The sequence below is a fragment of the Erythrolamprus reginae genome, chromosome 2 (assembly GCF_031021105.1).
Source record: "Erythrolamprus reginae isolate rEryReg1 chromosome 2, rEryReg1.hap1, whole genome shotgun sequence".
Classification (NCBI taxonomy): domain Eukaryota; kingdom Metazoa; phylum Chordata; class Lepidosauria; order Squamata; family Dipsadidae; genus Erythrolamprus; species Erythrolamprus reginae.
This window is the reverse complement of record NC_091951.1, coordinates 11053674-11078135: the sequence shown is the minus strand read 5'-3', so window position 1 is coordinate 11078135 and position 24462 is coordinate 11053674. Positions and strand designations below refer to the sequence as shown.

The 24462-nt window shown below is 46.5% G+C and overlaps 1 protein-coding gene across 1 annotated transcript in view; it reads left to right on the top strand.

Annotated features, from left to right (window-relative positions):
- Positions 1-3251: 3251 nt before the first annotated feature.
- Positions 3252-24462, top strand: part of LOC139159694 (major histocompatibility complex class I-related gene protein-like) — a 71603-nt gene continuing 50392 nt past the window's right edge. The window contains exon 1 of the mRNA XM_070737023.1: positions 3252-3428. Within this exon, the coding sequence (XP_070593124.1) occupies positions 3362-3428 (67 nt within the window). The 5' untranslated portion in view covers positions 3252-3361. The remainder of the gene's footprint in view (positions 3429-24462) is intronic.

Genomic DNA, 24462 nt, shown 5'->3' with positions numbered 1-24462 from the left:
GTTTACGGAAGACAAGGAGGGTGGGGGCAATTCTAATCTCCGGGGGGAGCTGGTTCCAGAGGGCAGGGGCCGCCACAGAGAATAAGCAATGAAGAAACAATCCATATTAATAAAAATCTTAAGGACACATCCATTGCTTCTGGTCCTGCCCTCTTTGGAAAATAGCTTGACTCCCTCTTCTATTGGCAACCCCAAATATTGGAAGACTGCTCTCATGTCACCCCAGTCCTTCTTTTCATTAAACTAGACATAGACAATTCCAGCCACTGTTCTTTGTGTATGTTTAAGCCTCCAGTCCCCCAGTCATCTTTGTTGAACGATGAAAAGAAAACCAGTACAAGGCAAAAGAAGAGCAATATCTTCTATCTACCTGTGTCCCTGTTAATAATAATAATAATAATAATAATAATAATAATAATAATAATTATTATTATTATTTATTGGATTTGTATGCCGCCCCTCTCTGCAGACTCGGGGCGGCTAACAACAATAATAAACACAACATGTACAATCCAATAATAAAAAAACAACTAAAAACCCCTATTATAAAACCAAGCATACACACAAACATACCATGCATAACTTGTAATGGCCTAGGGGGAAGAGCTATCTCAACTCCCCCATGCCTGGTGGTATAAATGAGTCTTGAGTAGTTTACGAAAGACAGGGAGGGTGGGGGCAGTTCTAATCTCCGGGGGGAGTTGGTTCCAGAGGGCCGGGGCCGCCACAGAGAAGGCTCTTCCCCTGGGGCCCGCCAAACGACATTGTTTAGTTGACGTGACCCGGAGAAGGCCAACTCTGTGGGACCTTATTGGTCGCTGGGATTCGTGCGGTAGCAGGCGGTTCCGGAGGTAATCTGGTCCATTGCCATGTAGGGCTTTAAAGGTCATGACCAACACTTTGAATTGTGACCGGAAACTGATCGGCAGCCAATGCAAACGGTGTCCCTCAAGGTAGCGTACTGGGATCAACTCTCTTCATTCTCTACATCAATGACCTTTGCGATCTCATTACAAGCAACTATGTTCTCTTCGCAGATGATGTAAAACTCTTCAACACCACCGATAACACAACTACTCTCCAAAAAGGTGTAGACTCTGTTTCTGATTGGTCTAAAACATGGCAACTCCAAATCTCAAGCAGCAAATGCTCTGTCCTACACATCGGCAAAAAGAATCAGAACTATAAATACAAACTGAATAATCAAATTATCACAGATAACCCCCATTCGGTTAAGGACCTTGGAGTATTAATAACTAAAGATCTAAGTGCCAAAGCCCACTGCAACAACATCGCCAAGAAGGCTTCAAGAGTTGTTAATCTATGACTTAATGTATACACACAATGATTAAGAAATATAGTACTCCTTCTAAGAAATATATGTATTATAATCTATATGTACCACAATGTATAACTATACTTTTCAATTTAATTGTTTGACTTTGTACCCTCTCCCTTTTTTCTCTTCCGCCCTACCCCAGATTTCCTTTCTCGCCTTTCCTTCCCTTACTTCCTTTTCCCTTTTCATTATATTTATAAATAAAGTATATTTAAAAAAAAAAGAGTTGTTAATCTAATCCTACGTAGCTTCTGCTCTGGCAATCTCACACTGCTTACCAGAGCATACAAAACTTTTGCCAGACCCATCCTAGAATACAGCTCATCTGTTTGCAACCCATACTGCATCTCAAACATTAACACCCCCGAAAATGTCCAGAGATACTTCACCAGAAGAACCCTGTATTCCTCCTCCTGTAACAGAACACCGTACGAAGCTAGACTTTCAATCCTGGGCCTAGAAAGCTTAGAACTAAAACACCTTAAACATGATCTAAGTATTGCCCACAAGATTATATGCTGCAATGTCCTGCCTGTCAACGACTATTTCAGCTTCAATCACAACAACACAAGAGCACATAACAGGTTCAAGCTCAATATTAACCGCTCCAAACTTGACTGTAAAAAATACGACTTTAGTAATAGAGTTGTTGAAACGTGGAACTCATTACCGGACTCCGTAGTATCATCCCCAAACCCCCAATGTTTTACCCTTAGACTGTCCACAGTTGACCTCTCCAGATTCCTAAGAGGTCCGTAAGGGGCGTGCATAAGTGCACTAGAGTGCCTTTCAACCTCTGTCCTATTGTGTCTCCTATATCCCATATATCTTCTCTTCTATCCCTATATCTTTCTTCTATTCTCTCATTGATTTATTTTATCCTATATTCTTTCTTCTATTCTTTCGCTAATTCTGTTTCCTCGAAGGTGTCCTCTATTACCTTCATTGTGTATTATTTATTTATTTATTTATTTATTGGATTTGTATGCCGCCCCTCTCCGGAGACTCGGGGCGGCTAACAGCAATAATAAGACAGCGTACAATAATAATCCAATACTAAAAACGATTAAAAACCCACTAATATAAAAACCAAACATACATACAGACATACCATGCATAAAATTGTAAAGGCCTTGGGGGAAAGAGTATCTCAATTCCCCCATGCCTGGCGGCAGAGGTGCGTTTTAAGTAGCTTACGAAAGGCAAGGAGGGTGGGGGCAATTCTAATTTCTGGGGGGAGTTGGTTCCAGAGGGCCGGGTCTGCCACAGAGAAGGCTCTTCCCCTGGGTCCCGCCAAGCGGCATTGTTTAGTTGACGGGACCCGGAGAAGACCCACTCTGTGGGACCTAACTGATCGCTGGGATTCGTGCAGCAAATGTATTGGACTAACTAACTGAATGAATGAATGAATGAATGAATGAATGAATGAATGAATGAATGAATGAATGAATAAATAAATAACAATATCTAGAGGGGAAAAGAAAGGAAGAAATGGGTAACATTCATCTCTTCGGAGTGTGGATGAAGAGCCGGGTCTTTAAAGCCCTTCAGACACCAACAAGATGGGAGCCGTTTGAATCTTGAGTGTGTGTGTCAGAGAAATCTAAATTCCAAAGCTTTGTGGCAGAGATTCGGACCGGGATCTTTCAACTCTCCCAGACGGGGAATCCTCTGTCCATAAAGTTGGAAGAAAAATCGTAGTGTCCTTTGTCGCATTTCCTTTTAAAGAGATATACTGTACACTGATATGATGCGCCTGGGAAAAGTGGATGTCAACGCCACTTTCTCAGTGATAAGTAACCGATTGAAAGAGGGGGACGGACTTTCTCTCATCCAGGACAAACACGCCCATCAACCGATGACTCGGAGAAGCGCTGGCCAAACTTGCCAGAGCATTCCTTCCTCGTCCAGTCTGCGTCACTTTCGCAGCGGAGTTGGCTTCCGCGAATTTGCTCGGCTTCCCAGTTAGGAAGTTTGGAGCGAAGCGGGCGCAAAGAAAGCGGCTTCGTGCAGAGGAACGCGATGGAGCAGCTTCAGTGGCGCCTCTGGCTGATGGGAGCAGTTATTATCCTGCTGGGAAACGCTTTTGGTGAGTGGCTGCTAAACTACGAAGGGTTGGGGTCCCATGCAACGCGAGGTACAACGCTCCCCTTACAGCGCTTGGGCTGATTTTGGAAACGTCCCTTGGTCGCGCCCTCTTTTTCTTCCTGTAATATTTATCGTGCAAAATCCACGAGCCTCCTTGACAAGCAAAAGGAAAACTATCCTTTCTTGTAAACATCACAGTCCCGTACGGGTTCTTATTGTGTAATCCCATTGACTTGTTTTTCAGATAATGATAATAATAATAATAATAATAATAATAATAATAATAATAATAATAACAACAACAACAACAACAACAACAACAACAACAACAACCCCACCAAAAAGACAATTCTTCGCAATTTTTTTCTGCTACATTATCCACCTTGCTTCATTGTGGCAACTTGGTTAGTTTCATAATCTTCCATCAAAAGTTGGTTTTTCAACAGAAAATAAGATTATTTGTTGGTAGAAGAAATATATAATAACTAGACTTGTCTATGAAGGTTCTTAATTATCCAGGTCATGGTTGTCCCAAAAGAATAATAATGATAATAATAATAATAATAATAATTATTATTATTATTTCCCAAAAATGCCCATGTAACACCAACACTCCGCAGTCTGCATTGGATGCCGATCAGTTTACGGTCACAATTCAAAGTGTTGGTCATCACCTATAAAGCCCTTCATGGCACCGGACCAGGGTATCTACAAGACTGCCTTCTGCCGCACAAATCCCAGCGACCGGTTAGGTCCCACAGGGTGGGCCTCCTCCGGGTCCCGTCAACAAAACAATGTCATTTGGCGGAGCCCAGGGGAAAAGCCTTCTCTGTGGTGGCCCCGGCCCTCTGGAACCAACTCCCCCCGGAGATTAGAATTGCCCCCACCCTCCTTGCCTTTCGTAAGCCCCTTAAAACCCACCTCTGCCATCAGGCATGGGGGAAATTGAGATATTCTTTCCCCCCAGGCCCTTACAATTTATGCATGGTATGTTTGTATGTATGTATGTTTGGTTTTACAATAAGGGTTTTTAGTTGTTTTAGTATTGGATTTACATGCTGTTTTTTGTTACTGTTGTTAGCCGCCCCGAGTCTACAGAGAGGGGCGGCAAACAAATCCAATAAACAAACAAACAAACAAACAAACAAACAAATAAATAAAAACAATAACAACAACAACAACAGAGTTGGAAAGGACCTTGCCCTCGAACTTCTGATTCCTTTTGGTTCTTCAACTCCGTCATCATCAGTCCTTGTCTTTTCTGTTATCTTTATCCCCTCTTGCTGTCTTTCCCTGTTCTGTATTTAATAATACTTATACCAACAACAGCAACAACCGAGTTGGAAGGGATCTTGGTTGTCTTCTAGTCCACTCCCCTGCTTAGGCAGGAAAACCTTCACTACTTCAGACAGATGGTTATCCAACATCTTAAAAACTTCCAGTGTTGGGGCCATTCACAAGTTCTGGAGGCAAGCGGTTCCATGGATTAAACTGTCAGGAAATTTCACCTTAGTTTCAAGTTGCTTCTCTCCTTGATTAGTTTCCACCCATTGTTTCTTGTTCTATCCTCAGGTGCTTTGGAGAATAGCTTGACTCCCTCTTCTTTGTGGCAACCCCTGAGATATTGAAACCCTGCTATCATGTCTCTCCTGGTCCTACTTTTCATTAAACTAGACATAAACTAAACATTGTAAGGGTGCGGCAGGGGTGATTCTCGCCCTGGCTTTCACAACTGATTAATTGTTCTAACTGTCAGGAAATTTCGCCCCAGTTCTAAGTTACTTCTCTCCTTGTTTAGTTTCCACATATTGCTTCTTGTTCTACCCTCAGGTACTTTGGAGAATAGGTTGACTCCTTCTTCTTTTTTATTTTATTTTATTTATTTATTTATTTTGTCCAATACACAATGAGGGTTTTAGTGGGTATATATATATATATATACACATAGTAAAATACATGATGAAGGTTATAGAGGAGATACTCATAGTAAAATATATCTAAGAAATAATAGAAAAGAAGATAAAGTAATAGAACATATAAATGAAAGAATAGAAGAAGAGATATAGGAATAGAAGAAAGGTATAGGAGATATAGGAGAGCAATAGGACAGGGGACGGAAGGCACTCTAGTGCACTTGTACTCGCCCCTTACTGACCTCTTAGGAATCTGGAGAGGTCAACCGTAGATAATCTAAGGGTAAAGTGCTGGGGGTTTGGGGATGACACTATGGAGTCCGGTAATGAGTTCCACGCTTCGACAACTCGGTTACTGAAGTCATATTTTTTACAGTCAGGTTTGGAGCGGTTAATATTAAGTTTAAATCTGTTGTGTGTTCTTGTGTTGTTGTGGTTGAAGCTGAAGTAGTCTCCGACAGGCAGGACATTGCAGCATATGATCTTGTGGGCAATACTTAGATCTTGTTTAAGGCGTCTTAGTTCTAAACTTTCTAGACCCAGGATTGAAAGTCTAGTCTCATAGGGTATTCTATTTCGAGTGGAGGAGTGAAGGGCTCTTCTGGTGAAGTATCTTTGGACATTTTCAAGGGTGTTAATGTCTGAGATGCGATATGGGTTCCAAACAGATGAGCTGTATTGGAGGATGGGTCTGGCAAAAGTTTTGTAAGCTCTGGTAAGTAGTGTGAGATTGCCAGAGCAGAAGCTACGTAGGATTAGGTTTACAACTCTTTGTGGCAACCCCTGAGATATTGGAACACTGCTATCATGTCTCCCCTGGTTCTTCTTTTCATTAAACTAGCCATGCCCAGTTCCTGCAACCATTCTTCATATGTTTTAGCCTCCAGTCCCCAATCATCTTTGTCGCTCTTCTCTGCACTTTTTCTAGAATCTCTACATCCTTTTTGCATCGTGGTGACCAAAACTGAATGCAGTATTCCAAGTGTGGTCTTTATAAAGTGGCATTAACGCTTCATGTGATCTTGATTCCATCCCTCTGTTAATGCAGCTTAGAACTGTGTTTGCTTTTTTGGCAGCTGCTGCACACTGCTGGCTCATATTTAAATGGTTGTCCATTAGAAATCCCAAGATCCCTCTCAAAGTTAGTACTGTTGAGCAATGTACCACATATACTGTACCTTTGTGTTTTGTTTTTCTTGCCTAAATGTAGAACCTTACTTCACGTGATCTTGATTCTATCCCTCTGTTAATGCAGCCCAGAACTGTGTTGGCTTTTTTGGCAGCTGCTATTAGAATCAGAATCAGGATAGAGCTGGAAGATATCTTGGAGGTCTTCTAGCCCAGCCCTCTGCTTAAGAAGGAAATCCTATAACATTTCAAACAACAGATTCAAACTTAATATTAACCGCTCCAAACCTGACTATAAAAAAATATGACTTTAGTAATCGAGTTGTCAAAGTGTGGAACTCATTACCTGACTCCATAGTGTCATCCCCTAACCCCCAACATTTTACCCTTAGTCTTTCCACGGTTTATCTCTCCAGATTCCTAAGAGGTCAGTAAGGGGCGTGCATAAGTGCACCAGCATGCCTTCCATCCCCTGTCCTATTATCTCTCCTCTACTATGCCCTGGTCAGACCCCACCTGGAGTACTGCATCCAATTTTGGTCACCTCACTACAAAAAAGACATCGAAACTCTGGAGAAGGTGCAAAAAAGAGCAACCAAAATGATTAGGGGACTCGAAACCAAGACTTACGAAGAGAGATTGAGAGAACTGGGCATGGACAGCCTAGAACAAAGAAGGTCTAGAGGGGACATGATACTTTACAGATACTTGAGGGGTTGCCATGGTGAGGAGGGGGTCTCTTTATTCCCCAGGGCACCAGAGGGCTGGACGAGGAACAATGGTTGGAAGCTGACCAAGGAGAGATTCAACCTGGAAATAAGGAAGAACTTCATGACGGTCAGAGAGATCAACCAATGGAACTGCCTGCCAGGGGAGGTGGTGAACTCCCCAACTCTGGACACCTTCAAGAGGAGATTGGACTTCCATTTGGCTGGGGTGCTGTAGGGTTTCCTGCTCAGGCAGGGGGTTGGACTCGATGACCTAACGGTCCCTTTCAACTCTATTAATAAAATAAAATAAAATTAAAAAATAAAAATAAAATAAAATATCTCTTTATATATCCTTCTTCTATTCCTACATATTTTCTTCTGTTCTTTCATTGATTTATTGTATTCCTATATCTTTTCTTCTATTCTTTCATTGATATAACTTACTATAAGTTTATCCTCTTTAACCTTCATCATGTTTTGGATGAACGAACGAACGAATGAACGAAAGAACGAAAGAAAGCAAGAAATTTCAGACAAGTGGCTGTTCAGCCTCTTCTTAAAAATCTCCAGTGATAAAGCACCCACAACCAATGTTCCCTCTAATTTTTTTTCGGTGTGGGCAGAAAAGTACAGTGGTACCTCGAGATACGAGTTTAATTCGTTCCGGACCTGGGCTCTTAAGTCGAGCAGCTCTTATCTCGAACGACTTTTCCCCATAGGAATTAATGTAAATAATTTTAATTGGTTTCAGCCCTCAAAAAACTCACAAAGTTAGTCTAAATTATGCAGAAAGACATGTTTTTAATGAAGAAATGTACATGTACATATAAATGAATAATGAAGTTTCTTTCACTTAACTTGTAAACTTTCTTAAACTTTTAAATTTACATATGTTCAACTTCTCTGCCACCCAATCCTGTAGGACAGAGGTCCCCAACCCTTTTTGCACTAGGGACCGGCTTTAAGCGATCAAGAGAGGAATGGGTGAATGAATGGACGGAGGGTGGGAAGGAAGGAAGGAAAGAAAGAGGGAAGGGACAGGAACAGAGGAAGGAAGCAAGGAAACTTATGAAAGGGGAGAGTAAGAGAGGAATGAGTGAAGGGAGGGAGGGAGGGAAGAAGGTGGGAAGGAGAAAGAAAAGAAGAAATAGAGGAAGGGAAGGTAAAAGAGAGAAAGAAAAAGAGCAAGAAAGAAAGAAAGAAAGAAAGAAAGAAAGAAAGAAAGAAAGAAAGAGGGAAGGGACAGGAACAGAGGAAGGAAGCAAGGAAACTTATGAAAGGGGAGAGTAAGAGAGGAATGAGTGAAGGGAGGGAGGGAGGGAAGAAGGTGGGAAGGAGAAAGAAAAGAAGAAATAGAGGAAGAGAAGGTAAAAGAGAGAAAGAAAAAGAGCAAGAAAGAAAGCTGCAAGCACCCCCCGAGCCCCCCAGGCCGGCTGCAACCTTTTAAAACACGCGCGCCGCTTCGCAGCTGTCTCCTGAAGCCGAACGCGGAAGTTAGCGTTTGGCTTCAGGAGACAGCTCCTTGGCGCTTGTATCTCGAATTTGGGCTTGTAAGTAGAACAAAAATATCTCTCCCCTCCCAGCTCTTATCTCGAGTTGCTCTTAAGTAGAGCAGCTCTTATGTCGGGGTTCCACTGTATAGTGTCTGAGCGGCAGTCCCTTTGGGACTGGGCAGCATAGAAGTATAAATAAATAAATAAATAAATAAATAAGAAAAAAATTCCCTTCTTTTTTTATTAAAATAAATTAATAATAAAACAAAACCAAAATCTATTACTATTATTACTATCTTCTCCTCTTTTTCCATCCCTGTCTCCTCCCCCTTGTGTGTGTGTGTGTGTGTGAACTCTTGAACCATTTCCAATAACAGGTAAGCTATTGGAAATGGTTCAAGAATTTACACACACACACACACACACACACACACACAAACGGCTGGGGTTTTTTTTTCTCTGTTATTATTTGGGTGCTTTTTACCATATACTTTAAATCAAGAGTCATTTCTCTCTCTTTCTCTCTCCCCCTCTTTCTCTCTCTCTCTCTCTTTTTCTCACTTTCTCTGTCCCTCTCTTTCTATCTCTCTCCCCCTCTTTCTCTCTCTCTCGTTTTCTCTCTCTCGTTTTCTTTCTCTCTATTTCTTTCTTTCTCTTTCTTTCTATCTCTCTTTCTTTCTCTTCTCTCTCTTGCTATCTCTGCCCCCCTTTCTCTCTCTCTCTCTTTCTCACTGACTTTCTCTCTCCCTCTCTCTCTGTCAGCGAGGGGGCTGCGAGAGCACTTTCTTCGAGTGCTCCGGGAATGCCTGCCCTGCCTCTACTGCAGCCCCCTTGCTGAAAGTCCGGGACAAAAGCGCTCCCAGTGAGGGGACTGCGAGAGGGGCGGGGCGGGCATTCCCAAAGCGCATGGAGAAAGCCCTCTCTCGCAGCCCCCTGGCTGGGAGCGCTTTCCCTCCGAGGAATAGCCGCAGCCGCAGCCGCCACCACCGCGGGAGAAGTCTCGCCCCAAGGCAGGAGGCGGCGGAAGAGGAGAGGGGGCGGATCGGTCGGGTGGGGGGGCAGGGCCGAGAAGCCAGGGACGTGAGGGGGCTGGAGGCACCGTGAGGACGCAGGGGTGGCCGCGGCTCACATTCCTCCCACTGCTGGCACCTCCCCGCCCCCCCCCTCGTGGGCTGGCAGGGGGATGGGAAGCGTGCGCCCATGGAAAAGGGTGCGCGGGAGGTATTTTGGGGTGCGCGTGTGCACACGCACGCAGTTTACGGGGAACGCTGCTCACAACATGCGAAGGCAACTTCTCTTCCACTGGTTAATTGTCCTCACTGTTAGGAAGTTTCTCAATTCCAGGTTGCTTCTCTTCTTGAATAGTATCAGTTGTTTCTTGTCCTGTGTTTTATTTATTTATTATTTATTTGTTTGTTTCGTCCAATACACAATAATACACAATGAGGGTTATAGAGGATATAATCAGGCAGAACGTATTAAAGTGGGAATAGAGGAGAAAATAAAGGAGTGAAATATAACTATGAGAGAATAGCAGAAAAAGGTATAGAAGAGAAGTGGCTGTGGGTTCTGCCTCCCAAGGACAATTCCATCTGTCCGTCCATTACCCTGGGGGGGGGGAATTATTGATCCCCCTCAGAGAGGGTTCGAAACTTGGGTGTCCTCCTCGATCCACAGCTAACAATGGAACATCATCTTTCGGCTGTGGCGAGGAGAGCATTTGCCCAGGTTCGCCTGGTGCACCAGTTGCGGCTCTATTTGGGCAGGGAGTCATTGCTCACAGTCGCTCATGCCCTCATCACCTCGAAGTTCGATTACTGCAAGGCTCTCTACATGGGGCTACCTTTGAAAAGTGTTCGGAAACTTCAGATCGTGCAGAATGCGGCCGCGAGAGCTATCGTGGGGCTTGCCTACATTTCTACAACGCTCTGTGGTCTGCACTGGCTGCCGATCAGTTTCCGGTCACAGTTCAAAGTGTTGGTAATGACCTTTAAAGGCCTCCGGAACCGCCTTCTACCACACGAATCTACCACACGAATCCCAGCGGCTGATAAGGTCCCACAGAGTTGGCCTCTCCGGGTCCCGTCGACCAAACAATGTCATTTGGCGAGCCCCAGGGGAAGAGCCTTCTCTGTGGGGCCCCGGCCCTCTGGAACCAACTCCCCCCGGAGATTAGAATGGCCCCCACCCTCCTTGTCTTTTGCAAGTTACTCAAGACCCAACTGTATCACCAGGCATGGGGGAACTAAGACATCTCCCCCAGGCTTTTTATATTTCATGTTTGGTATGTATGTGCTGTATGGTTTTTAATTTTGGGTTTTTTATATATTTATTATTAGATTTGTCCCATTGTTACACTGTTTCTTATTACTGTTGTGAGCCGCCCCGAATCTTCGGAGAGGGGCGTCATACAAATCTAATAAATTATTATTATTATTATTATTATTATTATTATTATTATTATTATTATTATTATGTCAGTACAACACAGCAAACGAGATCACAATGCTGGATTTTGTATTTCATCACCAGTCGGGTGCTTCCCAAGCACCTAGGACTGCGTGATTTAGCGGCGAATTATGTTTGCCGATCCCAGTAAAGCGGCCTTTTGCAATTGACAGATGGAGATTTTGTCAATTCCGATGGTTTTCAAATGTCCGCTGAGATCCTTTGGTACTGTGCCCAGCGTGCCAAGTACCACTGGGACTACTTTCACTGGCTTGTGCCAGAGTCATTGCAGCTCGATTTTTAGATCTTCGTATTATTATTATTATTATTATTATTATTATTATTATTATTATTATTATTATTATTATATGAGATATAGGATATATATTTTGGTGCTTTGAGAATTAAATTGATTCTCTCCTCTTCTGAGCAACCTCTGAAATACTGGAATATTTATTATTTATTTATTAATCAAATTTGTATGCCGCCCCTCTCCGCAGACTTGCTATCATGTTTCTCTAGTCCTTCTTTTCTCTAGACCCCTGGTTCCCAACGTGGGGCCCACGCCCTGCAGAGGAGCAATTTGATTTTTAATGGGGGCAATTGGAACCTTGTTTAAACCAGGTTAATGGCCTTTTAGGCTTCCTCTGCATGTGTAGTAGTTCACCTTTTGAATTATTAGAATTCTACTGTATGTCATGGGAGGAGGGCATCAGAATTTTAGTGATGCTTCGGTGGGGCATGGCCAAAAAAAGGTTGGGAACCATTGCTTTAGACAAACAAACCAAATAGGCATACAGAGTAAAGGTAAATAAATGGTCCAGAATTTCCTAGATAGCTCAATTCCTCCAGCAAGTGTAATCCTGTCTCACTTACTATGTAAACATGGAATTGTACTTTGTACTTTCTTGGCAACTCTTTTCCTTGTTCTTCTTTTCCTACTCTGAGAGCTATAAAAAGATTTGTGGGACAGCGAATTGCGTTTTTCTGCGATTATAGAACTTCCAGAGAGTTTTGTTTGTTTAAAAACATTTCTATACTTGTCCATCTTTCAATCAACTATTCTTTACTTAGATTCCACTTTTGATCATCTCCATGTCTTCCCCTTACTTTCTGCTGCTCTGGAATGATAGGATGCCTTCTTACAAATAACCATCTGCCAAACTGCTACTGTTAACGTAGAAACATAAAAATCTGATGGCAGAAAAAGACCTCATGGTCCATCTAGTCTGCCCTTGTACTATTTTCTGTATTTTATCTTAGGATAGATATATGTTTATCCCAGGCATGTTTAAATTCAGTTACTGAAGTTTGTTCCAAGGATCTACTACTCTTTCAGTAAAATAATATTTTCTCACGTTGCTTTTGATCTTTCCCCCAACTAACTTCAGATTGTGTCCCCTTGTTCTTGTGTTCACTTTCCTATTAAAAACACTTCCCTCCTGAACCTTATTTAACCGTTTAACATATTTAAATGTTTCGATCATGTTCCCCCTTTTCCTTCTGTCCTCCAGACTATACAGATTGAGTTCATTCAGTCTTTCCTGATACGTTTTATACTTAAGACCTTCCACCATTCTTGTAGCCCATCTTTGGACCCGTTCAATTTTGTCAATATCTTTTTGTAGGTAAGGTCTCCAAAACTGAACACAGTATTCCAAATGTGGTCTCACCAGCACCATTTCCCGTAAGTTGCGCCCGTGAGCAGGCGCGCACCCCCAAATACCCCCGTGCGCATCCTTTTCCATGGGCGTGCGCTCCCCATCCCCCTGCCAGCCCACGGGGGCGGGGGGGGCGGGGGGGCGCCAGCAGTAAAAGGAAAGGGAGCCGCGGCCGCCCCTGCCTCCCCACGGTGCCTCTGGCCAAACGCGCCCCTGGCTTCTTGGCCCTGCCCCCCGCCCGCCCGATCCGCCCCCTCTCCTCCTCCACCGGGTAGCGGGGCTTCTCAGCGGCCTCCCGAACACGAACGCCAAACCCGAACTTCCGTGTTCGGCGTTCGGGAGGCCTCCGAGAAGCCCCCCAGCTGTTTTAAAAGGTGACAGCCGGGCGGTGGGGCTTCTCGGCGGCCTCCTGAACGCCAAACCCGGAAGTTCGGGTTTGGCGTTCGGGTTCAGGAGGACGCTGGGAAGCCCCCCGGCTGTTTCAAAAAGCGACAGCTGGGCGGCGGGGCTTCTCGGCGGCTGCGGCAGGTTTGTAAGAAGAAAAAAGTTCGTAAGAAGAGGCAAAAATTTTCTGAACCCTGGGTTTCTTATCTCGGGTTGTTCGTAAGATGAGGGGTTCGTATCATGAGGTACCACTGTATTAATAAGATAATACTGAGAGCCAATTTAGTCTAGTAGTTAAAGTTCCAGGCTAGAAACAATGGGACCGTGAATTCCATTCCCTCCTTTGGCATGAAAACTGATTGTGTGACTTTTAGGATGCTACTCTTTCTCAGCCCAAATCAATTCACATGGTGGTTGTTCTGAGGAAAGGAGGAGGAGGAAGGAGTATTAGTCATGTTTGCTGCCTGGAATTTTTTTTACAATAAATAGAGTGGGAATATAAATAAGTAAAGTTATTTCACATGCTTTTTTTTTTGGCTGGATCTGAAAGGCAACAACAAGCATTTCTCTGGAAAAGCTTAGCATAAATATTTTTCCATTTCTCTTCAGTGAATCATTTTTCTACTGGGAACGTTGGAGCAAAGATCCTGCTCCATACAACAACTCTGATCTGTAGCTTGTTTCAGATATGTGTGTGGGGATTGTTGTTGTTTTTGTCAAGAAGTAGGAGGCTGAGAATATTTGGCATTCTGCCTTTACAGATAGTTCTCAACTTTCGACCACAATTGAGCCCAACATTTTTATTTATTATTTAGATTTGTATGCCGCCCCTCTCCGCAGACTTTTGTTAAGTGAAACAATTGTTAAGTGAATTTTGCTTCATTATATAACTGTTTGTGCCATGGTTATTCAGAGAATCACTGCAGTTGTTAAGTTAGTAACATGGCTGTTAAGTGAATCTGAATTCCCTGTTGATATTATTTATTTATTTATTTATTTAATTTATTTATTAGATTTGTATGCCGCCCCTCACCGCAGACTCGGGGCGGCTCACAACAACAATAAAACAATTCATAAAAAATCTAATAATTTAAAACATTTTTAAAAACCCATTATTAAACAGACATACACACAAACATACCATACATAAATTGTATAGGCCCGGGGAAAATATCTCAATTCCCCCATGCCTGACGGCAAAGATGGATTTTAAGGAGTTTACGGAAGGCAAGGAGGATGGGGGCAGTTCTAATCTCCGGGGGGGGAGCTGGTTCCAGAGAGTTGGGTCTGCCACAGAGAAGGCTCTTCCCCTGGGACCCGCCAAACGACATTGTTTAGTCGACGGGACCCGGAGAAGACCAATTCTGTGGGACCTAATCGGTCGCTGGGATTTATGCGGCTGAAGGCAGTCCCGGAGATATTCTGATCCGATGCCATGAAGGGCTTTATAGACCAAAACCAACACTTTGATTTTGCTCGTCAGAATGTCGTGAAAAAGTGATCACATGACCCAGGGATGTTGCGACTGTTATAATGTGAACCAGTTGCCAAGCATCCAAGTTTTGATCACATGATCATGAGAGATGTTGCAATGGTTATGAGTGTGAAAAATGGTCATAAGTCACTTTTATCAGTGCCATTGTAACCTTGGATGGTCACTAAATGAACTGTTGTAAGTCGAGGATTGCCTGTGTTTTATATTAGCAAACATTCCATTGTTTAATGCTGTGCTGGGAAGCAGAGAAGAAGGATAGAATATTTCATGTGAGTTTCATTTCCAAGGTCTTGTGAATCTTTTCCCTTCCACCTTCCAATGTGGCCTGGAATTATTATCATTATTCCAATGAACTGGTTTTCTGTCTTCTAAGTAAAAGCTGAGCTTCATTCTCCCAAGACGGAAGTACTTTTCCATCCTGGCACAGTCAGAAACTTGGACTGATGGCAGGATGGGGTGGGACAGAGGTAGAGAAAGCATCAGAAATCTCATAATGCCAGTAAAAGCCAGTTTAGTCACATGGTTAAGACACCAGACTAGAAATTGGGAGACCATGAGTTCAGCTTCTGCCTTAGTTGAGTGACTTTGAGCCAGTCACTCTTTCTCAGCTCACATAACCTCACCAGGGTTGTTCTTATGTGGAAAATAAGAGGAAGAAAGTGTGTTGGATAAGTGCTACCTTGAGCTATTTCTAAAAAGAATAGAAGTGGGGTATTAGTAAACAAAGAAACAAAAAAACTCCTTTGAAGTGGAATATGGGACATTGCTACCCCTCCCTCTTTGCATTATCACCATCTACAACATAGAAACATAGAAGACTGACAGCAGAAAAAGACCTCATGATCCATCTAGTCTGCCCTTATACTATTTCCTGTATTTTATCTTAGGATGGATATATGTTTATCCCAGGCTTGTGTTCACTTTCCTATTAAAAACACTTCCCTCCTGGACCTTATTTAACCCTTTAACATATTTAAATGTTTCAATCATGTCCCCCCCTTTCCTTCTGTCCTCCAGACTATACAGATTGAGTTCATTAAGTCTTTCCTGATACGTTTTATGCTTAAGACCTTCCACCATTCTTGTAGCCCGTCTTTGGACCCGTTCAATTTTGTCAATATCTTTTTGTAGGTGAGGTCTCCAGAACTGAACACAGTATTCCAAATGTGGTCTCACCAGCACTCTATATAGCGGTTATACCTCTAGCTATGCAGCCTAGCGTCCTACTTGCTTTCCCTACCGCCTGACTGCACTGTTCACCCATTTTGAGACTGTCTGAAATCACTACCCCTAAATCCTTCTCTTCTGAAGTTTTTGCTAACACAGAACTGCCAATACAATACTCAGATTGAGGATTCCTTTTCCCCAAGTGCATTATTTTACATTTGGAAACATTAAACTGCAGTTTCCATTGCTTTGATCATTTATCTAGTAAAGCTAAATCATTTACCATATTACAGACGCCTCGAGGAATATCAACCCTATTGCACACTTTAGAGTCATCGGCAAATAGGCAAACCTTCCCTATCAAACCTTCCCCTATGCCACTCATAAACATATTAAAAAGAATAGGACCCAGAACAGACCCTTGTGGCACACCGCTTGTAACCTCTCCTTGCTCAGAATATTAGAATATTTATTTATTCAATTTTTAATGCCGCTCTTTTTCTTAGGCTCAGGGCAGCTTAAAACAAGTTAGCAATACCACTTTTTTTTTAACAGAGCCAGCATATTGCCCCCACAATCTGGGTACTCATTTTACCCACCTCGGAAGGATGGAAGAAATCTCATCAACCTTGAGCCGGTGATGAGATTTTAACCACTGGCCTGCAGATGTTGCAGTCTCCTTTGTTCAAATATGACATAGTGGACCCCACCCTTCACCTCAAGAGTGTAGGGGAATATCATTACCTTAATGAAGTGTTAATTAGATTGCATTTCATAAGAATATAAGAACATAAAAACATAAGAAGAGCCCTGCTGAATCAGGCCAAAGCCCATCGAGTCCATCATTCTGTGTCACACAGTGGCCCACCAAATGTCCATGGGGATCTTGAGCAGAAAGAGAAGGCAAGACCCTCCCTTTCTCTTGACCCGAAACAAATGGTACTCAAGGGAATCCTGCCTGCCTCAACCAACATAGAGGCGGCACATGGACATCCATTTCAATAACCATTTATGATATACTTGGCATCCATGATTCTCCACTGCAGCTGGAAGGAGAGTCCAGCATGGGTTATTAACCAATCCCATTGGTAGAGACTGAGTGAAAAATTTACATAAATTATTAGGCACCGCCCCCACACTGCTCCCATGAGCCCAGTTTTAAAAACTCAGTCACAGTGTAGAGACGTACTGAGTTTTGCTCTAGGAGCAATGAGTAAATAAAATCTGTCTTTTACATGTTTAATGTTTTTTCTTTTGTCTCCTTACAGGAAACGAAGACAAGGAGGACAGATGGGGTTGCTACCCTCCGCGGGCAGCAATCCCCAACGCTCTCCTCAGGGGTCGCTTCCCTCCGAGGGAACTTCCCCGAAAAGGAGCACCCAGCCTGGGGTCCCTGGCCTCCGTGGCCAGACCAGGGCTGTGAGCCAAAGGTGGGGGGGTCCGCCCCCCCCACTGGGAGGCTCAGGAGCGCTCGAGGAAAGACTCCGGGAGGACGGAGCAGCGCTCATCAGCTGTTCGGCGGCCGAGGAGACCGCCGCCGCCGCGAGCCGCCGCGAGCCGCCGCTAGAGACGCCGAAGCGTCTGACGGGCTGGGAAGCCCCCCCCCCCGCCGTTGCCGATGCACAGAGGCAGCCGGAAAGCCGAGGACGCGGCTGCGGCTCGGCGGGGACGCGGCGAAGAGCGGCCAGATGCCCGGGGCGGCCATGTGAAGCCGCGAGCGGCATGGGCAGCGCCATATTGGGGCCGCTTGGAGCGCGATTCCCCTATTGGCGCCAACCGGATGGACTTCCGGCAGCTGCTTGGCGCGAAGAGGCCAGGGACCTCAAGGCGCAGGCGCAGAGCCTCTGAGAGGCGAGACGCCATTTTTAAAGCAGCATTTGGTGACGAAGCTATTTATTCTGGCTACCGAGGAGTCTTTGGATCACAAAGGAGCTAAATTGACCATGGAGGACCAGCCTAGCGGCGAGAAGACTACATCCCCGGCCAGGCCTAAGGACAAGCCTAAGGGGAAGGCTAAAGATAAGTCCAAGTCCTCCCATTCCCCTGCTTCAGCCTCTTCTCTCAAGGAGGCTGAAAAACGCATCAAGGCCCTTGAGCAAAAGTTGGAAGCGGCCTTGCATAGCTCCCCAGCAGCGGTCCCTCTGACTCAGAGGCAGGCCTTCACACCAGACCCAATGACTCCCTTGTCACCACTTGGCCTATCTGGGGCTAGACAGGAAGACTGGTCCCCAGACCAACCATTTACTACTATGCCACCTGTACCCCCTTCTCCAGCCCCTTCATGGACCAGGCCTGGGTCATCAGGACATCCCAGGAGAGATCCACAGGGGCCATCAGCCACGTTCACGCCCACAGCGGCAGGGCTGAGGACACAGGCGGGCACTTGGCAAGACATACCACCAGATTTGCAGGATTTAATTGCAAATGTATACACGCAGGGCATAGCGACTGGAGCCCACCAGTATGCCCCAGTACCAACACAAGCACCAAGAAATGTGTGGTCAGCACCGCCCCCCTCGGGCTTGGGGTCCCTTTCAGAAGAACCACTATTGGGGGAGGACAGTGAGAAAGAATATGACTTTTCTGAGGATGAGGCCCCCCCAGAGCAACCGACCCCTGCAGGCTTGTTTAAGCCAAATCTGTTTCGAACACTGCTATTTAAGGCCAAGCAGGTAATGAACTTACCTGGGGCGGCCAAAGCAGCTGAAGAGGCAGGCAAGACCTCAGCTACTCTCCTCAGGGAGCCCCAACCCGAGTCGGACCATTTCCCAGCTTCGCATATCTTCGTGGAAGGGGTCAAGAAGCCTTGGCAGTACCCGGCAGCGGCCCAGGGACCGTCCAATTTAGAACGCAAATTTTATACCTTCGATGAGGAGGTTGAAAAATTGCTCGAGTACCCCCCAATCGATGAACCGGTTGTAACCTTGGTTTCCAGCGCCCTGGTTCCCTCGGAGACAGGAGAAAACCTGAAACCAGAGGAGAGGAAGGCGGAGACACTGCTGCGGAAGATCCACCAGATGGCTAGCTGGGGATTCAGGGCAGCAGCAGCGGCATCCTTCCTGAATAGGGCATCCCTGCTGTGGCTCCAGGAGATGCAATCTCGATTGGGCCCGGACGAGGGCAGACTTCGCCAGGATCTGAGTAAGTTGCAGGCGGCAGCTGAATTCTCCGCGGACGCCACCTTGCACGCAGCCAAGTTTTCCAGCAGGGGGATGGCCACGGCCCTGTCGGCCCGTCGCCTGCTGTGGTTGAGGAACTGGCCAGCGGACCTGAAGTCCAAGTGGCGGTTGGCATCGGCACCATTCCAGGGTGCGACACTCTTTGGCGATATCTTGAACAAGGTCCTCGTGGAGGACAAAGACAAGAGGAAAGTTCTTCCCAGGTCGGGCAGAAGGCAGGATCGGAGGTCCACCCCTTATGCGAGGCGGCAACAGCCGCGATGGGATAACTCTGCCAACACGACACAGCAGCAAAGACCCTTCAACCAGAGTCAATTCACGCAGCACACCTACAGAAGCGACCGGGGGTCGTTTCAGGACCGACCCAGGGGATACCAACAATCCCGGCGGCCCTTTCGGGGGGGGCAACCACCGAGGTTTCCGCCGATCCAAATGACTTGCCCAGCCAGCTGCCGATCGGGGGGAAACTACAGCACTTCAGTACCTCCTGGCGCAGCACGTCCTCCGATCAGTGGGTCACCGCCACAGTGTCGGGAGGTCTACGGCTGGAGTTCGTTGGGCGACCCCCCAACCGAGTTATACACTGTCCAACGCTCCGAGACCCTCGGAAGAGACTACAACTGCAAGAGGAAATTTCACATTTGCTGGAGATCCAGGCCATAGAACCGGTACCGCCCCAGGAGAGGGGCAGGGGCTTCTATTCAAGGATCTTCATCGTGCCCAAGACCTCAGGAGGCTGCAGGTTAATCCTCAACCTCAAACAACTAAACATTTACATCAAATACCGGAGATTTCATATGCACTCCCTACAGACCATCCTAGCCTCAATCAGGTCGCGCGACCTTCTGACGTCTATCGACTTGAAAGAGGCGTACCTTCATGTACCCATACACCCGGAGCACCGAAAATACCTGCGCTTCTGCTCCGAGGGAGTGCACTTCCAGTACAGAGCTATGCCATTTGGCCTTTCCTCCGCCCCACGAACCTTTACCAAGCTTCTGGATGCTCTGACGGCCCACCTGCGAGGGCACGCCATAAGGTTGATGGCATACCTGGACGACATCATTATATTGTCCAGGTCCCAAGTGCAGGCGAGGCGGGATCTGGTTCAGACCATACAAACACTGGAAGACCATGGCTTCACCATAAACATGGACAAGAGCCAATTGACACCCAGAACCAGGCTACAACATCTGGGGGCCATTATAGACACCCAAACCAATACGGTGTCACTCTCCCCAGAGAGGCTAGAGAACATCCAGCGTCTCATCGCCAGCCTCAGCCAACACAGAAGGGTTCCTCTATCGTTACTTTCAAAGGTTCTGGGAACCCTGGTGTCGGCCATCGGAATCGTTCCGTGGGCCAGACACCATATCCGGACCTTGCAGTGGTTCTTACTGCCAGCTCAGAGGACAAAGGTCAGCCACTCCCATCGGCAGGTCAACTTACCTCGGGAGGTCAAGGAGTCCCTAAAATGGTGGAAGTCCCAGGCAATTCGCAAGGGATCACCATTCCTCATGCAGGACAAAGTCATCCTTACCACAGACGCAAGTCTTTATGGTTGGGGAGCGCACATAGGACATCACATGGCGCAGGGCATCTGGACACCTACAGACTTAAGCCCCATAAACATCAACTTCCTCGAGCTCAGGGCAGTCCACTTAGCCCTTCGGACCTTCCTACCGTTCGTTCTGAACAGGCATGTCTTGATTTTAACAGACAACGTGGCGACCAGAGCCCACCTGAACCACCAAGGGGGTACGAGGTCGCAACGCCTTATGGAGGAGTCCAACGAGCTGTTCAACTGGGCCGAGGCACATCTAGCATCTCTGTCTGCGGAACACATCGCTGGGGATATCAACACGCAGGCGGACTGGCTCAGCAGGACCACCTTGGATCCATCAGAATGGAGGTTGGATCCAGGAATCTTCCAACAGATGTCTCACAGGTTCGGGGAACCCTCGGTGGACCTGTTCGCTACTCGGCAGAACGCTCAGACACCGAGGTTTTACTCGCGCTTTCCGGAACCGGGAGCGGAAGGGGTCAACGCCTTACTGACACCTTGGCCGACCGGCCTGCTTTACGCATTCCCTCCAGTGAACCTGATTCCAAGGGTGGTGGAGAAGATTCTGAGGGAGCGGGCGGAGGTGCTGATGATAGCACCGCATTGGCCACGTCGTCCGTGGTTCGCCGACTTGACTGCTATGTCCAGGTCACCACCATGGAGGATTCCGGATCACGTCATCTCCCTCAGCCAGGGGTCCCTGCAACATCCGGATCCCCAATGGCTACAACTAACCGTATGGCACTTGAGCGGCACAGACTGAGACATCTAGAGTTGCCGGAGAAGGTCATTGACACAATACAGGCCGCAAGGCGCCCTTCAACCTCTCGGATTTACCAAGCGTCGTGGGCGGCCTTCTGCAGGTTCTGCGGCAGAGCAGGCAGGAATCCCAGAGATGCTTCCGTAATTACGGTATTGGAATTCCTCCAGTCAGGGATAGATCGGGGATTAGCCCCCAACACCCTCAGGAGACAGGTAGCGGCACTTGCTACCATGGTCCAGACATCAGAAGCTCGATCTCTAGCCTACCATCCACTAGTTAGAGACTTCATTCGGGGTGCTACAAACAGACACGCACCTCCGGTTAGGAGGTTTCCATCTTGGGACCTCACACTAGTGCTACAAGCGCTCACGAAACCACCTTTTGAGCCATTAAGGACGGTTTCCCTACGGATCCTTTCCATAAAAACGGCCTTTCTAGTGGCAATCACGTCGGCACGCAGGGTCTCTGAGCTTTCAGCCCTTTCTGTGAGGCCGGATTTGTGTATATTCCATCCCGACAGGGTGGTACTCCGTCTGGATCCCACCTTTATTCCAAAGGTGAATACACAGTTTCATAGAAAGCAGGAGTTGATCCTGCCGGACTTTTGCACACATGGAAATCACCCTTCCGAACTACGTTGGCATAAGGTGGATGTCAGAAGAGCCTTAAAAATATATATTAGGCGAACTGAACCGTTCAGGAAATCAGAGAAACTGTTTGTCTCTTTCTCTCAACATCACATGGGACTTGGAATCTCAGCCAAATCCATTAGTCGTTGGCTAAAAGATTGCATCACGGAGGCCTATAGAGCGGGTGGACACACCGTTCCAGCAGGATTAACGGCCCACTCGACCAGGAGCGCAGCTGCATCGGCAGCCTGGTCCACGCAGGCTTCTATCGATGACATCTGTAGAGCAGCTACCTGGGCAGCACCATCTACGTTTATTAAACATTATAAGTTGGATTCGTTTGCTTCAGCGGAGGCTGCATTCGGCAGGCGTGTTCTACAGAGAGTTTGTGCATCTCCAACGTCCCTTTCAAGACCTTCTCCCTCCCATGGACCTTAAAACTTTGGCATATCCCATGCTGGACTCTCCTTCCAGCTGCAGTGGAGAAGACCCGTTGTACCTACCTGAACGGTCTTCTCGATGCACTGGAAGGAGAGTCCAAACCCACCCGGCATGTTGAGTTCAAGGGTCGCCGGAGATGGGAGTTATAGTTATGTTTTGGCAATAAAATTTGGTTATCCTCTTACATAGTTTTTTCGTTTTTAAAACTGGGCTCATGGGAGCAGTGTGGGGGCGGTGCCTAATAATTTATGTAAATTTTTCACTCAGTCTCTACCAATGGGATTGGTTAATAACCCATGCTGGACTCTCCTTCCAGTGCATCGAGAAGACCGTTCAGGTAGGTACAACGGGTCATCTGTCTAATCCTGCCTTGAAGCTATCAAGGCTGACAACTGTCACAACCTCTTCTGGAAGTGAATTCCATAAACCAACGACCCTCTAGGTGAAGACATATTTCCCTTTATTTGTCCTCGCTTTCTTAACTGTGAGCTTTAGGGAGTGCCCCCTCATCCTAGTATTGTGTGATAGAGAAAATAATTTTTCTCTATTCACTTTTTCTATCCCATGCATGGTTTTATACACTTTGATCAAGTCACCTCTTAAACTTAAATGAATGGGGGTGGGTGGGATGGATATGGAGGGTGGGATTACGGTGTGAGTGAGATAAATGGAAATAGTATGAATGATATATATGGCCAACCTGACGCTGGAGAGGCAGGAGAGGGGGTGCCAATCTCTGGGGTGGCAGAGGGTCAGAATATCCCGGTGTTGCTGGGGAGAGGCAGATATGGCGGGAGTCACGGAGTTTGCCATTCCAGGGGAAGGAGGGATTGCTGCTTAATAACGATACCTTGTTCTGGCTCCGTGAGCTCAACCCTGGGCACTGGTGATGAGTGCAATTCTGGCCCTGGGCTCAGGTTGCTGCTGCTCAATGCCAGGTCGATGGTAAATAAAGCTCTCCTCATCTGGGATTTGATCCTGGATGAGGAGGCCGACCTGGCATGTGTAACTGAAACCTGGCTGGGCCCGGAGGGAGGAGTTCCTCTCTCTGAAATTTGCCCAGCTGGGTTTCAGATATGGCATCAGCCTCGACTCCAGGGAAGGGGGGGAGGAGTGGCTATTATAGCCAGGGAGAACCTTTGCCTACGTAGACTTGTTGCTCCAGAGATTGCGGGTTGTGAGTCCCTCTTGGTGAAGTTGGACTTAGGGGTTCAGGTGGGCTTGTTTCTCACGTACCTGCCTCCCAGCTACATGTCAAGAGCCCTGCCTGTGCTACTCGAAGAGGTAGCTGGGTTGGCGGTGGAATCCCCAGACGTATTGTCTTGGGGGACTTTAACCTGCCATCACTCGGTGAAACCTCTGGACTGGCACAGGAGTTCATGACCACCATGACAGCCAAGGACCTGACTCAAGTAATACAGGGTCCGACTCATGAGGGGGGACACGCACCCAACATGGTATTCCTCTCTGAGCAAGGGAGTAATGGTCTGAGACTAAGGGGCTTAGAAGCATTGCCTTTGTCATGGTCAGACCACTTTCTACTATGGCTCGATTTCCTGGCTCCAATCCTTCCCCACAGGGAGGCGGAACCAAATGCCTGATGGACCCAGAAGGCTTTCAGAACGTGCTTGGGGTTATTCCAGATACACTCATCCACAGTTCTGTGGAGTCCCTTGCTGAGGCCTGGAACCAGGCTGCAGCGGGGGCTCTGGACCGGATTGCGCCGTTGCAACCTCTCTGTGGCACTAGACCCCGTAGAGCTCCATGGTTCAACAAGGAGCTCCGGGAGTTGAAACACCAGAAGAGACGTCTAGAGAAGCGATGGAGGAAGAGTAAGTCTGAATCCAACTGAACACTTATAAGAGCTTTTATTAAGACTTACAAAGTGGCGCTCAAGGCGACAAGATGTGCATATCATTCCGCCTTGATTGCATCAGTGGAATCCCGCCTGGCCGCTCTGTTTAGGGTGACCCGCTCCCTTCTTAACCAGGGGGGAGTTGGGGAGCCCTTACAGAGTAGTGCCGAGGATTTTAACACGTTTATTGCTGATAAAATCGCTT